The sequence below is a fragment of the Athene noctua genome, chromosome 11, assembly GCF_965140245.1.
Source record: "Athene noctua chromosome 11, bAthNoc1.hap1.1, whole genome shotgun sequence".
NCBI classification, from domain to species: Eukaryota; Metazoa; Chordata; class Aves; order Strigiformes; family Strigidae; genus Athene; species Athene noctua.
Genome location: NC_134047.1, coordinates 5,999,653 through 6,016,958, shown reverse-complemented (window position 1 = coordinate 6,016,958; position 17,306 = coordinate 5,999,653). Strand labels below are relative to the sequence as shown.

Genomic DNA, 17,306 nt, shown 5'->3' with positions numbered 1-17,306 from the left:
ATTGCAAGAGGCTGATTCCCTTTAATGATCTGGAGAAGGGTGGACAGCAGCAGATTGCACAGAGGGCTGGGAGAGCAGTGCCCCTTATTCTTCCTCCTGTCAAAAAGGACAAACTTCTGCATGTCTCATCTCACTGAAAGCCAGTGAAGCTGTTGCTCTCATTTGGTTGGGAAACAGTTAAAACAGTCAGTTGCTCCTGGGAGCTTTAACCAAAAATCAAAACACCACCTTTCTCAAAACAATTCAGACATGCTCAACCTTGTGACTTCAGCAGAAGTAGCAATGTGTGAGTTCCCATGAACTCTGGCTAACCTCTGAGATTTATTGATAAATGAAAAAAATAAGGGGCCAGGCCCTGAAACCTTTTCTTACTTAGGCACTGGTCTTGATGTGTTTAACAAGAAGCCCAGGGCTGGGTTCAGGGTGTTTACTGCTTTTGGAGATGTCAAGGAAAATGAGCTTGAAATAGTTTGCAAAACTAACGGAGAGAAATCTGTGATTTTTGTTCTGAACTGCCAGCACAGTTATAGTCTGTGCATTAAAGCAAGTTTAACGTAGAGCATGTTACCCTGCTCAGATAAGCTGCACAGGCATTAATGGTTCTTTTCCACATGAACATGCATGTCCTCTGAAAGCTTCATCCCTCTTCACATGGAGTCTTGCTCACTTTTTGGGGGGTGGTGCTGAGTTCAGTAGGGTGCCAGCGTGCAGCCACTGCTTACAGGGACTGCTGGTGTTTGGGTGAGCTGTTGGGTGGCTTTGCTTCAGCCCCTCTTTTTCACAACTAATTGAATAGACAGTGAAGTTTTGGGGAGAAGGAATAAAACTTAGGATGTCTCCAGGGTTCTGTGATTATTTTTTCTCCGCTGGCTGAACCTTTTCCTTTGTCAATATTTAAAGGGAAAGGTTTTATTTGTGTATGTTGGGTTGATGCCAGAACTAAGGAGAAATGATGGAGTGTGCTGTGTAATTCTGTCACGTTGTTTGTTGCATACATTAGCAGGTGCAGAGACTTTTGAGATGTATTGCTCTACAATAAGGATGAATTCTATTTGGGAAAATGTACAACTGTAATCAAAAATAAATCTGCCAAGATGGCAGTAAAATTAGTGTCTCATTATGAAAATGTTTTTATATAGATGTATAGCTGTAGATACATATTTAGCTGCAATCTCCAAGATACTTTTTTTTATACACACTTCTAAACTAATTCATCCCTTTTAGATAATTGATGAAAGGCAGATGTAAGTATATAGATATGTTTACACCTTTTCATGAGGTTAACCTGCAGCCCTCTTACCCTGCACAAACTTGTGCTGGTGGGGGAAGATGAAGTTCTTCAGCTTAATGCAACCAAGAAACATGGAAGACTCTTTTCAAAAGGTGTGATAACATTTGTTGAAAATTAATTATTATGAATTGAGAATTAGAGCAAACCGACAAGAATGAGTTTTTACTGCTCCTTTCCTTTTGGTCTCTTGAGAAGGGTTCAAATTCTTTGGAGGATTGAACCACTCTCTGTTTTGTTCCAGGATAAAGGGTTCTAAAAGGACATAAGGATGTGAAGTGCATGTAGTTAATAGAATTTACTTCCATGTACAGGCTGCTTCACCCAGTCACAGAGTATTTATTGCAGGTGAACCTGTGAGGAGGGATGGTTGGATGTGACCTTATGTATTTCCCTCAGGCTGGTAGTAACTCTGTATGGTGTGAGTAAGATAGGGCACTGAGACAAGGCACAGGGCATGATCCTCCTCTCTCTGCACAGACTAAGGTCCTCTTATCCAGGAATCACCCTAGTTGCAGACATGTGAGCCTTTAGGAATGCAGGAGCAGGACTGAGTTGTGCATCTCAGTTAACATTTGTTGTGCAGAGGTGAATCACAATCCACAAAACAAAAGGGCTTGCTGTTTTTTTTCCCGTAAATGCTAATTTTCCAAACCTTTTTTTGAAGGGGGTTTAGCATTCTCATTTATAATGGTAAAAGTGAGTGAGAGCAGCAGGTTTGCATGCAGCAGAATTAACTGTGGCTGCAAAATAATAGATGTCTGTTATTCAGAGGGAAAATTTGACCAGGTATTGTGCTTTGAAAGCAAAACTGAATGCCAAACCTTTCCCCCTTCTGATGAACATTCAATATCAAGTGCAACGCTAACCTAATATTGATTTATTTTTTTCAGTAAAGAAGCACATCTCCATGCTTCACTGTAATCATGAAAATCAGTGTTGATTCTTGACATCAACCTTTGCAGAATGTACAGCGGCCCAGGAGAGACTCATGATTTCCATGGATTGGTTGCCTGCTATGTGTAGTGGCCTGAGACATGGAATTATCACTGTACTTGACTCCAGACAAACTTTGGAGCTAAGTTGGGGTGCCAGCGTGTCTAGCTAGCATGACTGTATTTTGTGGAAGGCCCTCTCTCAACTATATTGCCAACACATTCAATGCCTGGAAACATTTGCAAACAATGGCCTCCAACAAAGGAGCTGTGGCTGTGTAGAGGAAGCTTGCTAACTGGGATTGACGTCAGCTGGAGTGGATGCTGACCAAACACCGGCATCTGTTGGGCTAATGCTTGTCATTGCCCAGCTGCACTTGGCCACAGTGCTTGTGTGTGTCCTGGGCCTGGTGAGGGTGTGTCCCATTTGTCTTCCTCCCGAGGTCTGTGATAATATATAAATCCTATCATCCTAGCTTATGAGAAAAAGCTTTGCAATCCCAGGAGCACTTCCACGGAAAGAGGACACTTACAAATATACAAAAACTCAGCGTGATTTATTTTTCTGTAAAAGAAAACATGACTGTGACATATCGCCTGTGAACGAGGAATCATTTTTCTTTGATGCAAAATTGCTTAGTCTTAGGAATAACACTCGTATGCAATTTTGTGCAGATAGGGCCTGCGTTTTAAAATGACATCAACCTAGCTTTTAATTTTGCAGGTGTAAATTGCACCTGCAAATCATTTTGTCTGCAAACTGCAACATTTCCTATTTGATTTCCTGAATTCTTATAGCTTACTTAACTGATGTCAGTTAGTTATTTAGATGTACAGCTTTGCCGGCACTAGTCTTTCAGTAACAAAATTGCAGTCTCAGAGCTTCAAACCCATTTCTGAACATTTTATGGAAGTGAGGGGTTAGGACATGTAGCCAATCCACTGTTCATACAAATCTTTTGATACTATCCTCCAGTATGAGATTAGTGTTGGTTATCATGGCAAAACACAGCATCTGTGGCATCTGTTGAGCAGCTTGATCTAACCAAGCCAAGAAACTGCAATTTACAGCAAGATTCCTGGTTGCATTTCTAATACACATTCTTGTGAACTACATTTTGTCAGTCTCAGTATCGAGTTTGCTCTTTTAAGAGCTTTATTTCCTATTACCTTCCTTTTCCTAGCTTTGTTTTCAAAAACTAGCCATTTACCTAGTTTAAAATTACCAGTTATCTGTTGCTTAATAATGATTGTGGTGTGTGGGTATTTCACTAGCGACAAGTGTGTATGTATGTAGGCACACATGTAGTCAAAAGCTGTGGGAGAGTTCCTCCCCACCACCATAGAAGACTACATTTTAAATAAAAAGCCTCTGCATGCTTTTTGGGAGGTAGCTGAGATACAATTAACTCAGCTGCAGTAAGAATTTTAAAAACTAAGTATTTCACCAGAAAAGCCTTTGGGGGAAAAAAAAAAAAAGGACAAGAAAGTACATACAACTTTAGTTTCTTGACAGTCACATACTAGTTGCTAGATTGAGGTACTGAAACCCAGAGTTTTCTCTTTACCCCGAGGTGAGCCAGAACATGGTGTTGTGGGAAGGTGGGGACAGTGCCAGCTACCCAAGGCCTTGCTTCCCCAGCAGGCATCAGCCCACGACTGCAGGGCGAGAAGGTTGTTCTGGTTAGGTCATCCTGGGTCTGGGCTGAGATTTCCTAGAAGAGGAGGCTCGGGGGGCAGCAATGCCTGTTGAACAGTTGGATGGAGACCCGTAAGCTCATGTTGTGTTGTGCTCTGGCAGCAGAGGTCTCCCAGCATTGCTGCTTGCCTTCTGCTAAAGGGGGAAATTCAGTCCTGCTAAAGTAACTCAGTTAACTTTAGAGCATGGCAAGGGTACGGGTCTGATAACATATCACCAAAGTTCACCTCGGTAGTTTTGTATCACTGAAAGGTTTTTGATACGTGATGAAAAGCAAGTACTCAAACCTGGTTTTTATATGCCTAATTTGTTACTGTATGCATAGTTTGCGTAGACGTTTTATTTACAGTCTTCTGTTATTTTAACAGGGTCGCCATGTTAAGACTGGGCAGCTAGCAGCAATCAAAGTGATGAATGTTACGGAGGTGAGTGCAAAACCAAAAATAAAAAATTTGTTATCAAGGTGCAAGGAAAAATAAATAATCAGATCATGAGAAGGTAGATAGCTTATAAAACACAATCTAGTGATAGAAATTATGATTGCTGAGCACTGGTTTGTGTTTTACAAAGTGCTGAGAGGTGTTAATACAACCAGATTTTTCAATTGTACCTGACCAATGGTGACAAAGCAGTAAGGGAATGCATTGCCATATATTTTGATGGTCTATAATAACAAAGAAAAGACCTCTCTTCCTGCTTATTTCCAGTTGATTATCTGTTTCCAGAGATAGCAAGTAAAAGATTTCCTGTAGCTCTGCACTGCCCCTGCTGTGTTTCATCACATCCTTTCCCGTTGTGTGCCAGCCATTCCTCAGAGTAGCTACCCTGACAGCTAGCAAGCAGGAACATGTTAGAAATGCAAATGTAGCACTTTTTTTATTGTTATTTGACAGATGAGAGAAGGAGACAGTTTATTTGACACTGTCCCTGCTCACATTTATAAAGTAGTGTCAGTGCCGGAACAGGGTGTCGAAAAAGTGTTGAAAAGAATTGATTTTTGTTTCTCGTTTTGAGTGTAGCCAGTAGCAAAGCAGCTTGCCTCCTTGAGACCGTATTAGCCTGAGCCCCAGAAAGATTGAGGAGACTCCTTGCTTTCTCTTCTCAAGTTTACTGGAAGTCTGTGCTTTGGTGGGATGCACCTAGTCTCGCTACAGACCAGCTCCCCATTCTGTCCCTCTGGCAGTGTAGATATGGAGTACAAACACCAAGACAATGTTTGAGCCCTCCTGTGATATTGTGGAAGGGTTATCACCTGAAATAGAAAACAGGGCCAAGTCCTCTAGGCCAAATCTGCCAGTGGTACATCTATGCGTGCTGTTTTGGGCAAGCACAAGCAAGTCCTGCCTGTGTTTTCGTTTGTCTTTTGATTGTCTTGGAAGACAGCAGAACAAGGTGGTGTCTGCGTGGGCCTTATCAGGACAGTTCTCTCTGCTGATGGTGTAGGGAACCAGCCCTAAGCAGCAAGCGGTCTGAATTGCACAGGGGTTTTTTGAACTTTAATGCTTTTACAAAGCATATCTAAGGGCTGGTGTGGCTATGGCTGTTACCTTGTATGCATGTGTAGTTGAAGTGCCAGTTTTGCTGTTCTCTGTGCACAGAGGGTGCATTTTTAAAATGAGCACTACATCAGATTGGTGAGATTTTTGCTTTTAGGTCTATAGGTACATATATCATCAGGTGCTTTGGCCTTAAAAAATGGTAGTCACCAAACATGAGGCTACTGGGTTTTGGACGGGAGAGGGGATAGGGTTTGGGTCGCAGACACATTCCTGAGATCAGAGCACCTCTGTCTGTTGACAGAGGAGCTGACAGGACAGATCCTGGCAGGGACCCAGTAGTGATCCTGAGCTTCTGTCTGGGCTGCTTTCATGCTTTGCTGGGTCAGTCAGCAGTGCGTGAGGGCTGGCCAAAGATGTCACTTGTGTGCTGTCATGTTAACACCAGTGACAGTCCCTTCCTTGATGAAACAATTGAAGCAAAAACTGCAGGAAGGGAACCTTGGAAAGATTTCCTTCCCTTTGCTATACATAACACAGTCTCCTTTGTATGTAAGCAAAAAACTGTAGGATCCAGTAATGCCTGCATGCTTCGAAACAAAATTTAAATGGAGGACAACCTTGTGGTCCAGCTTCAGGAATTCAAGTTGATAGACTTGAATGATTCTAGGAACAAAACCCAGCCCTTTAGATCTGATTTACTGCTTCCTTGAAGGCTAGAGAGCTGGCATCATACTGGGGAACTTGTCCCATTGCTTGAGGGGCAATGATAAAACGTCATGCTGTTTTCATGTTGAGTCACCTAATGCGAAAGCAGTTGTGACGGTTTGAGAGTTGAGTGATGCAGCCCACTTTGGAGGGGTTTTCCCTGGTGCTCTTTCCCCACTAAATCCAGTTCAGCTGTACTTGAGTGTTTCTGCTTTCTGACCTTGGTGCAGGGTGAGTGCAAGGCTTTCTGCTGTTACTTCCACTTTCTTAATGCGGGCTTGGCTGTGTTCCCACTGCTAGGGCAGGGGCTGGCAGACCTGGATGCAGTCCTCCGCTTTATCACTGGTTCCCTCCAGGCCCTCAGCAGTGCCTCTGTGAGATGTTGGGAGACCAGTGCGGGAGTGATTAGCAGCTGTCTGCTCTGCCCTGGGGTTGTCCTCTCCTCAGCCACCACATGTCACAGCTCGGTGTGCTCTGGTAAACCCTGAGCGCAGCGGACTGTGGGTGGCTGTGTGCAGCGGCAGGGTGGGGCTGGCAGCTGCGGTCCCGAGCCCTTCACACACCTCTGTGCAAATTCCCGGAGCGCTCGGGGTGAGATACGTGGCTGCAAGGAAACAGGGTTATTGCTGGTCTCCTGAGCTGATCTATCTGGCCAGGGGCTGTGCTGCTGGTCTCTTGTAGCGCAGAGTGGATGGGATGGTTGAAGCCAATGCATTCCTGCTCTGCAGTTGCAGTAGGCAGGAGCTTGGGTGTGGCTGAGGCTGATGCTGTACATGTCTAGGGCATCTCTGAATCTCAGTTCTCCTGTAAAATAGCAATAGCTTTTCTCTGCTTCACAGCATTTGGTTACTGAAGCCTTTCACAGCAGTAGTGGGTCCTAACTGTAACACAAAAATCCTTGTAATCTCTAGAATTTGTGTCATAAATTCAGAGCCTGTCAAGGATTCAGTATTTCTCTGGCATTGTTAGTCTGCTCAGGTGTAAGTTATTTTCTGATCCTTTGGTCCTGAAAAGCTAGCTTGAGGCATTAAATAAAGTCTTTAATATATTGAAATCCTCATCTCCAATGTCCTGCCTATAAATGGCACCTGAGAGCAACATCTCACGTGGAGTTTGGCTTGTGAGAAATGAAAGCTGTCATAGTAAACCTGCTTGAGTGAGACAGAAGGCTCCTAACCCCCGTGGCCATTTTCATCTTTGGGTGGTTGCATGATCTGATTAGTGCTGCATGGGAACAGTTTTCTTAGGGAGTGAAAATTTCATGTGATAGAAAACAGGAAGATAAAAAAATAAAATCAAAACAAATATGGTCTTCTTCCCTTCACCATTTCCAAAATAAGTGGAGAAAAGCTGAATGCCTGGATTGGCCTTGTGATTTGTGTACCTGCTTAGAGAACTCCCCAGTTTAAGCCTCCAGTAGATCTCTCTCATTCACATTGGGGCAGTTCCAGTGGCTGAGTTTGACAGAGCCTATGCCAGTGTAGGTTGGTGGTGGTTTGGTCACTAACCTGCTCAGTAACAGGTCAGTGTTGTCTGTTTTGGGAGAGGATAGGATTGAACAAAGATATCTCGTATCCTAGGGGTCTGAACTACTTCCTTGCTACTGGGATATTTTGCAGTGGGTTTCTCTCCCCCAGCATAATGTTTTCATCACTAGAAAATCCAACCTGATAAGTCTTTCAGCTAACATTTCATCATAACCAGTACATTTCTGCCAAAAGAGTCTGTTTCACCAAATCTGTGTTTTGAAATAATTTAATCAGAAAGTCCCTGACTAGCTCCAGCTGTGATTGTTCAGCTCTAAGATTTGGGGCACACCAAGAGCTGAGCAAATTGGCCTTTTGCTGTCATGAGCTGCAGCCCTAGGCCAGTTTCTTAAGAGCGGCAGCAGGATGCTGTGGTCATTGTGGGATCCTCTGGACATCTGTCAGGAAGTGCTGCTGTGTCGGTTACCGGGGGAGCCCTTTGAAATGGTTGAAGGGGAGCAGAGGGCAATGTGTGCTCATGTGCTTCTCCACACAGGCTCTGCTTCCTGTTATCTGACAGTGCCAAGCAAGCAGAGTGCTTGCAAAGAGATTGGATTCTTGCTGCTTTTCTCTTCAGCTGTCGGTGTAGGTGATCAAAGAGCATTTCTGCAGCAGGTCATTCTCTGTCTGTCCTTGCTTTCAGTCTTTCCATATTGCAAAATAATATTTAAACAAGAAACTTGTCATTAGAACTGCCCCAGTACTAAGGGGTCTCTTGGTAGAGTATTTATCAACTGCTGATCTTGTTTCCATTTGAGGTCAGAGGCATGTGCTTTCGAGTTTTTTGCTTCCTAATGTCATTGCAGATAGGCCCACATCTTCAAAAATAGCCTTTGATCATGAACCTGTCATCTTTATGCATGCAGCCATCTGTGCCCAGAAATGCATTGGTTTGTGAAAGCAAACAGCTTTTTGCACCTGTGTGTCTGTGAGTGTGTTTCCTTTTCTTAAGCAGCATGATTTATGAGCAGGTTTCTAGAGCACTGGGAGATTGTGGTCTGATGGCAACACTGGCAAGGGGAGTGGTGGAAAGTGGAAATCCTGAGCATGTGCATGCACTGGAAAGTTGAGGGTGCTTTTGTCCCCAGTCACCTTGTTTGAAGGACTTAGCAAGTCTAGGTTCAATTCCTGGCAGGGCCTCAGACATGGCCCATGGGACAGAATCACTCACGTTTACCCTTCTGCCTTTGTTTTTTACCCTTCTGCCTTTGTTTCTCCATGTGAAATAGAGTAATTTTTCCAAAACTCACTCCAGCACTGGGAAGCCAGAGTAATTTTTGTCTGAAATGCCCACCTGCTGTCCTATACAGCCCTTTACCTTGCACACTGACTGATATTTGAAGTCACCTTTCTGTCTTTGGAGGGTGTAAGAGTTTGGCTCAGAGGGTTTCTGCTCAGCAGTGGTGGGGCTCAGCAGGGAATCCCACTATCCAATCTAATCGATGTCTTCCCAAGGCACTCATCCTGCACCTGAGCAGCATACAGCAGTGTGTGAGAACAGGTAACTGCCTCTACGGGTGAGGGAGGAAGAGGCAGGTGCAGGGAGGGAGCAGGTTACAGCCTTCTGGGTATATAGATAAGGACATGAGATAACGCAGGAGTTGGATCATCTTGCTGGTAATGGGAAAGGAGCATGACATGTGTGTTCTACTCTTTGCTTCTGCCAGTGGGTGTGGAATAGCTACCTGGTATTCCAGCTGTGTTCACAAACAGGTATATGCTTATCTTTGTTTTAAAAACATGGAGGCAAGATTGCAGAGGAATAGAAAGTACTCTGGTAAGAGCTGTGCCAGTGCAGTTCCAACATCCAGCAAATGACTTGGGCAAAGGAAGAAGAGCTGAAGAGGCCACAGCTCTGAGGAAGTTGTTGAGATCTGCTAGCTCCCCCCGGGGAACTTTGCAGAAGCTTCAGGCTGGTGCTAAGGGCATAGCAAAGAAGCTTTTCAGTCAGGCTCCACCAGTGCAAAGTTCATGCAGATGGGCAGGGTTAAAATACCCCAAAACCTTAAGACTTGAAGAGATCTTACTTAATTTGTGGAAAGCCTTTAACAAAAGTTAATGTTGCTCCTTCATGGTTTGGTTGTCCTAGCAGAAGGAGTGGGCAGGAGGGACAGCAGAGGGAGGAAAGGAGTCGTCCCTGTTTGTCCCACTTTCTGCCCTCCTTGCCTGGAGATCAGTTACCAGAAGCTCCTATCAGTGACAGGACCCTTGTGGTCAGGTCCAGGATGGCAGTTCCCATGTCCTCTGCCTCCTTCTCGCCTGCCTGTTTCCACCCTTTCACATGGACTACTTGGAGTCCCAAAGGGAGTAGAACCTTGGTTCCCCTCCAAGCAGCAGCACAAGCTCTCAGCTCCCTTTTGAATGTGCCCTGACCATGTGCAGAGAGAAATAGGACCTTGCTGAAGGAGGATTTCCTGCATGCTGCCTCGGAGTCAGCTCTGATTTCTCTTAGAGACTCCAGGTGCTACACCGGGCTCCCCCTTACCCTTGATAATTAAGTCATACAACATGCAGGGCTGTGTCAAGCCAAGGATTAAGGGTCCTCCTTTCTCCTTAATTGCAGCCAAAAGATAAATGAATTATCCGGTATAACATGTGCATCTTGAGAGCCTGTGTTCGACAAAGGGGTTGTTCTGAAACCTGAAATAGCTCATTTTGCTTCAAGTGGAGTTATTTTACATTTCCCATTTCCTAAAGCTTAAGACAATGAGGCTTTGGTCTAGTAACATGTCTCCTGTGGATTGATGTTACTGGGGAAAACTTACTGATCCCTTCTGTTGCGAATTATTTTTGTGTGGTTGGATTTAATAGGATGCATCATATGCTTATGCTTGAGGGAATTTGGCTTCAGCCTGTCAGACTTTAATATTTTGCTACAGGTAGGAAGGACAATGCATCTGGTTTTGTAAGCAGTCTGTTGTGATGGTTAGAGGTATGCTTCAATGGCAAAGCTAAATAGTCAAAAAGTGCAGAAGAATGTCCTGTGGGTCTGAGCTGTTCTTGCTGCCTATTTTTTTTTTTTTTCCCTTCAGCTAGTAAGTGCTGACTGGGATACTTTGCAGCAAGGTAAACTAATTTTCAACTTTGTCATGTTCCTTTTAACCAATACAAGGATACCTTGAAGCACCACTCATTTCTCATTAAAGCAAATGGGACAGCAAAATCTACGTGCATTTCACCGGGTATTGTGCACCATTTCTCTTGGTGGCAACGTAGCAAACAGGCTAGCTCTGAGAGGACCTCTTCAGATCAGACAGTTCACTCTGGAAAACAGCATTTCCTTCTAATGTAATTATTAAAACTCGTGTTTCCGTTAGTTGTCCTAATGCATGGTGTTGTACTGGGCAGAAGAGAATGTCTGCTCTGAAGAGACTGAAACAAAGACAGTGGGAAAGCAGAGCTAGCTAGTGCCTGGAAGGAGATGTCTAGGGGTGTGCTAGCCCCCAGCACACCAGCTAGCATGATGTTAGGAGGGGAGAAAAAAACTCCATGGTCCAGGTGGGGTAGCCTCACAAATGTAATAAAGGTACAGATCCTAACTCCATGCTGGCTCTGGAGTTTGATTTGTGGCAAGTCACCTCCTTCTTGGCTTTGATTTCCTCCCAGCAAGACCCTCCACAGCACTGGGAAGACGAATTGGCTGATGTGTGCACTAAATGCTTTTCCAAGTATTTAAGTAATGGAGTGTTAGGAATAGTTTTATTTTGGTTTGAATCTGGTTAATTTCTCCGAGACGCAATTACTGCATACAGAGACCGCAGCTGGGGGAGTAACAGGTCCTGTCTAAGCCCTCTGAGGAGACAATATGCAATTGTTATGCCCAAATAGGGACATTTTTTTAGGTTAAACCCTAGCAATTCATTGTTTTAGTCCGATGGATCAGGGTGATTCAGTTGTAGGTTTGAGAGCCTGCCCCTCAGTTGCAGTCTTCTAAACACAGGATAACTTACGTTGGAGGGAACCTCTGAAGGACTTTGGTCCAACCTCCTCAAGAGGTCCTCAAAGAAGGGCCAGCCATGGGATCACACCAGGTTGCTCAGGGCTGATTCCAGCTGCATGTTGAAAGCCTCCAAAGACAGAGGTTGCCCTGCAGCTCTGGGCTAAGAAGCCTTCTGCTCTCTTTTGCTACAGAATGAAGAGGAGGAAATCAAGCTAGAGATAAATATGCTAAAAAAGTACTCCCATCACCGGAATATTGCTACGTATTATGGTGCATTTGTAAAGAAAAGTCCTGCAGGCCAAGATGATCAGCTCTGGGTAAGTGTTTAGTGTCATTTCTGTTCATCAGATTTACAGCTCCTTTCTTTGGAGCTCCGGTGTGCTTGTCTTGGACTCTGTCTCAGTGAAACTCTGAAGTCATTGTTCTGAAGAATAACATAAAACAGAAAAATCCCTCCTCCCTAAATGTCTTCAATTCCCCTGATTTCCTTTGAGGATGTGACTTGTGCTGTTGTTCTGATTTGTTGTTTAAGCTTTTTGTTTCCAAATTAAACATTTCTGTAATTTTATTATTTTTTTAATGGAAGTGAAAGAGCTTGTCCTTTCCCCTCCTCTCCTTTTTCTTGTTGCTTTCCCCTCCTTTCTTCTATTGGAAAATTAAAAAGGGAACAGAGGAATTGGCAGTAAAACAAAGAAGAAAAATCAATCCTCCAATTTTTTTGGCTGCAAGATTTTTGAAGCTCTGCAGCAACATGAGAAATTTCAAATTTTGAAAAAATTGCTATGTTTTTCACTGCTATTAGCTCTTTTTTTTTCTGATTTTGTCATTTCTAAAAAAAAAAAAAAAAGGAGAGGAGCACTACTGAGGTTTTTTATTTATTCAGTAATGTTCATGATTCAGGAAATGAGATTTTGTGTCACTTGGCATCCGGGAAGGTTGCGTGTAGTTTGCCACACCTTGATTGTGGTGGAGTGGGTGTTTGTGTGTGGTGTCTTTGCTGGCACCCTCTCAGTGCTGTGGTAAAGGTGTTTTGCATGTGTCTTCCTGCAGTTGGTGATGGAGTACTGTGGTGCGGGTTCTGTCACTGACCTGGTAAAGAAGACAAAAGGGAACTGTTTCAAAGAAGACTGGATTGCGTACATCTGCAGAGAGGTTCTCAGGGTGAGTTGTGCCAACAGAGCTTTGTTGCTCATTTGCAACAGAAAGACCTTTCCAAGCCTTTGGTCTCTAACATAAGTCACTGATGAGCGTTATTGTTTAAAGGTTTTGATCTGTGGGGCTCATGGACTCTGGTCCTTGAGTTCGGAAGAGCCCAAAGAGCCAACATGATGGCTGCTTGACATCCCATATTTTGTAGTTAATCCCATTTTCTGTATGAAGAACAGAAAATTCCCGTTCCCTATGGCAAATAGCCATTTTCTGAAAGCTTCCAGATTCTGGGCATTTAGAAAAGTAAATAAATTTTCTGTTTTCAGTAAGTCTGTCCTCCACATCAGGAGATCTTACTGCTTATTGCTTCAGCTGTTCATGCTGTGTAAGATCTTTCTCTTTATAATTCCTTTACCTGTGCACACTCAGGGGCCTCTTTTCTGCACTATCAGAAGTAATGTTCACTAAACAGCATTCCAAAACCTTAAAGGTGGCCCTGCAGGGGCAATATTCCTCAAGACAGTTCTTGGGGCTATATTGCATGCTATGCAGACTTAGGGCTTTTTGTTTTGTTTTGTTTGGTTCCTGGAAAGTAGAGAGGATAAAACAATTCACAAGTGTAATCTAGTGAACTAGCCTGGGGAAAAAAAAAAGTGTTAGAACCTGTCATTCTAAATTCAAAACCCATTACAGAGTTACTGATCCGTCTTCCTTGTAATGGAGTTTTACTTCTTTTCTAAATAATGGTAAGATAAATGTGTATTCTGGGAGCTGGAATTCAAATGGCATGCTAAAGTAATGCTTGAATAGGAGTAAATCTTTGCTTCTGGAGCAGAAGAATTGATGAGCATGCTCAGTAGAGAACACTGGCCATCTGACAAGGATTTGGCATTAGATTGTAAGAACTGGAGAGTGTGGGGAAAGCTCTTCTGAAAAAAAGTCTTAATGGTGTGGTCAGGTTGCTCTTCGTTTGTGTGGCTAGAACATCTTGATTGAAGCAATTGATGTTAAAACATTTGGTTTACACGCATGCAACTGAAAACCATAGCAGCATGCTGGTGTCAGACAAGAGATTGGATTTAATCATGCTTGTTTCAAAACAGGAGGACTCAGTTGCATGTGGATTGACAGTGTTTCCTTCTGAAAAATTTAGAAGCTGCGTGGAAGCTCTATTTGAAGTCATTAATATTACAGTGGCTAAGCATTTTGAGTGAAGTATCCCCTGGTTCAGTACAGTGTATCATTTCAGTGTGTACCTTTATGCTAGTTTATCCATGGACAATTTTGGAATAAAGGAGGAGACAGAATATTGCAAGTATTAGCTGAATGAAAACAATATTTGCTGCATTCAAAAAGAGGTCTAACACAGTATTTTGAACTTTCTGTAGTTCATTTACCACTGAATATGGTTTTGCTGAATGCAGAATTTAAGCCACTGTGGCCAGCCAGCTGCTGTCTCTGGTCTTTATATAGAGAATGCTGCATTGTTTTTTCCCTCTTGTTTGGTTTCAACACATAGTATAAAGAGGCATCCCTTGATTCTGAGACAGAAGTTTAAAATATTGCTACCTTGTTCTCTTCACACTCGACTTCAGAGATGCTCCACTCCTGTCAGGCCTGTGGGTAAAGACGACAATCAAACTCATGGTGGCTGTCCTCTCTCCTCCCTGAAACTGTGGTCTTCATGTTGCTTATAATGTCTAGATGACTTGCCCTATGAATAAATCTGAGAAGGGTAAAAGTGTAAAAAGGCAACACTCATTATAATGATAGGCAGAAAGAATAAAGAAAGTCTGGTTTTGTTTTAGGGCTTGGCACATCTTCATGCTCACCATGTCATCCATCGAGATATTAAAGGACAGAATGTTCTTCTCACAGAAAATGCAGAAGTAAAACTGGGTAAGTTTCCTTAAATGTGTGCTAGAAACCTGTTAGTAAAAATTTAAGATTTCCATCTTGTATTGGGAAGAACATTCAGCAACCTAAGAGCAACAAATATGTCAAGTAGCATTAATGCTTGTGTTTATAAGGTGTCTGTCATATAGAAAGAGCTGAAAATGTGACATGTTCTGCATGTCATGTCACAGCCTGTGGGGAGTGCAGCTACTTCTGGGCAGTCAAACATAGAACCTGTCTAGTAAGTCACAGCACCATCAGGCCTTCACAGCAGATCCCAGCATGCAAAGATTTCCAAATAAAAAACTTGGGGGAATAAATTATGCTAATCCACTTCTCTAAGAGACTCTTAGACACTTTCATAAATCTGACAATAGGTGAAATTACTCATGTGTAAGGGCTACCACTGAAGAGCAGCTCTTACTAATTGTCATTTCTCTAAAAAATGTTGGAGAGTTTACTTATTTTCTAGCTGTGACACATCAGTGTTGACAACTTCTGACTTCCTAAGTACATATCTCTCTTGAGGAGGGGATGTCTTTCATGTTTTGAGAAGACATCACAGAGAACACATGGCAGTGATTTAAAGGAGCAGTCTCAATGAGAGAGCACTTCTCTTATTTGGGATGATCTTTACACTCCCTCTTTCTTTAACTGAAAGAATTCACTGTAGAGTTGGAGAACAAAAATAATAAACATGGCCTGTGGATGTGGGGTAGGATGTTTGGCTGGAGCAAGTAAAAATAAGTACTTTAAATGTCATTACAGTTTAACCTTAATGATGAAATCCTGACCACTGAAGTCAAAAGGTCTTTTGCTGTTGTATTAAATGAAAGCAGGATTTTGCTTGTAGTCTCTAAAAGATACGTAATGTCTTTCGATTGTTCCCTCTTAAAACTGGCAAGATGGGAAGTTTGTGTGTGTTTACAGTCTTGTATAGTTACTAGTCCCGCCATTCTTCACGTGGTTGACAAGAAAGTTAAACCTTGCTAACTCTGGGTGAAGATGAAACAGATTTACTAAGTACAACAACTAAAAACAAAAAAACAACAACAACCAAAAAACCCAACCCCACAACAGAAAAGTTGTTACCAGAGAGTTTTAGCTTGTGTGTCTTAAAGAAGCTAGAAACCTAAAAGGTCCTCATTCCAGTTCCATTCCACTTCAGTGTAAGTGGGCACACTTCCCATCAGAAGCACAAAGCACATGATGATCCCAAAGGTCAGGTCGGGCTTACTGCTGGAGAACGTTTGCTAAACAGGCACATTATTTGCAGGTGATCTGCAGTGAGGTAACATAAGTGAGAAAATCTTCTCCTTGATGGTAACCATAGGGCTGCCTCCTTTCAGTCCTTTCATTTCGCTGTTATTTCATCTTCTCTGTGAATAGCCCTTGAGCACTATGCCCAGTGGATCCAATTAGTGTATCTTAGTGGTTTGTTCAAAGAAAAATGCAATCACATAGTTATTGGTTGTATGGATCCTTCTTCATATCCAAACAAAACATTTTGCTGTGTAATCCTGATGAAACTAACACCCTTTTCATCACAAAGAGCACCACATGATTCTCTCATTATAACGAATTTAAAATCAGAATAAACTAGCATACTCTCCAGCTTGTTCTAAGATAGTGTATGAATGTAGGGAAGGAGTTATTCCAAACACCTCAAAATAAAGTGATATGATAGTTCTTTCCAGCTTTCACAAATGGCCATATTAGACACATCAAAATTTGCTGTGTCCGTAGATACTATTTTTCCTTTCAGATACTAGTTAAAAGATCTTGAGTCTTACTCAACGTAGCATTTAGATTAAGCATAAATTACTCTATAATGTCTTCCTAGAGCAATTCATGTCTGCTGTAACTTGCCTGGCAGATTTAGCTTGCTGTTTGTTTGGTCTTCTGTCAAAAAGGAAAAAAAAAAAAAAAAAGGCAGTTAAATTTCAACTATTGGACAAGATGTACTGAAGGAACTCAGATTTGATATGCATTGTAGCCCAAAGGTTTGGTATTCTAAACAGTATGGAAGTAACCAAGCAAACACTCCGCCACATGGATACAGCTCTTTATTATTCTTTACTTGTGCTTGGCTTTTCAGTGGATTTTGGTGTGAGCGCTCAACTGGATAGAACTATTGGGAGAAGAAACACATTTATTGGCACACCGTATTGGATGGCACCTGAGGTCATTGCTTGCGAGGAGAACCCCGACTCTACGTATGATTACAGAGTAGGTGTCACAACTCTGCATAAGGTAGAAATATGTGCAGGTTATTGCTGAAATCCTGCTCAAGTACTGCATTTGAAAAGTTCAAACTTCCCTCCTTTTAAACAGCAATAATATTTTAACTGTACAAATAGAAGTATTTGTAACATGTGGGTGGTGGTTCTTTTTAAGAGTAGAGTTTCATTATGAATATTTTTTTGTGTGAATTGTTAATATGTGAAACACACTTTCATGAGTGTCTGTGCAAAAAAAATATTGATATATGGAGGTTGTAGGTCGGGATAGAAAAGAAAGGAAGAGATAAATTTGGAAGGAGTACTTTAAGTAGTGTAATACTAATATGACAAGTTACTGCTCTCCTCTGTGATAGAGCTGTTTTACTTTGTACTCAGCTGTGAATCCTAAGTTAATTGGCAATAATTAGTATCACTGTACTCATTTAT

The 17,306-nt window shown here is 42.4% G+C and overlaps 1 protein-coding gene across 2 annotated transcripts in view; it reads left to right on the top strand.

The window, feature by feature from the left end:
- NRK (Nik related kinase) overlaps nucleotides 1–17,306 on the top strand; it is a 105,503-nt gene that overhangs the window by 29,203 nt on the left and 58,994 nt on the right. For both annotated transcript variants that reach the window (XM_074915269.1, XM_074915270.1), the window contains 5 exons: nucleotides 4,291–4,347; nucleotides 11,784–11,909; nucleotides 12,643–12,753; nucleotides 14,550–14,640; nucleotides 16,736–16,866. In XM_074915269.1, coding sequence (XP_074771370.1) covers nucleotides 4,291–4,347; nucleotides 11,784–11,909; nucleotides 12,643–12,753; nucleotides 14,550–14,640; nucleotides 16,736–16,866 — 516 coding nt within the window. The remainder of the gene's footprint in view (nucleotides 1–4,290; nucleotides 4,348–11,783; nucleotides 11,910–12,642; nucleotides 12,754–14,549; nucleotides 14,641–16,735; nucleotides 16,867–17,306) is intronic.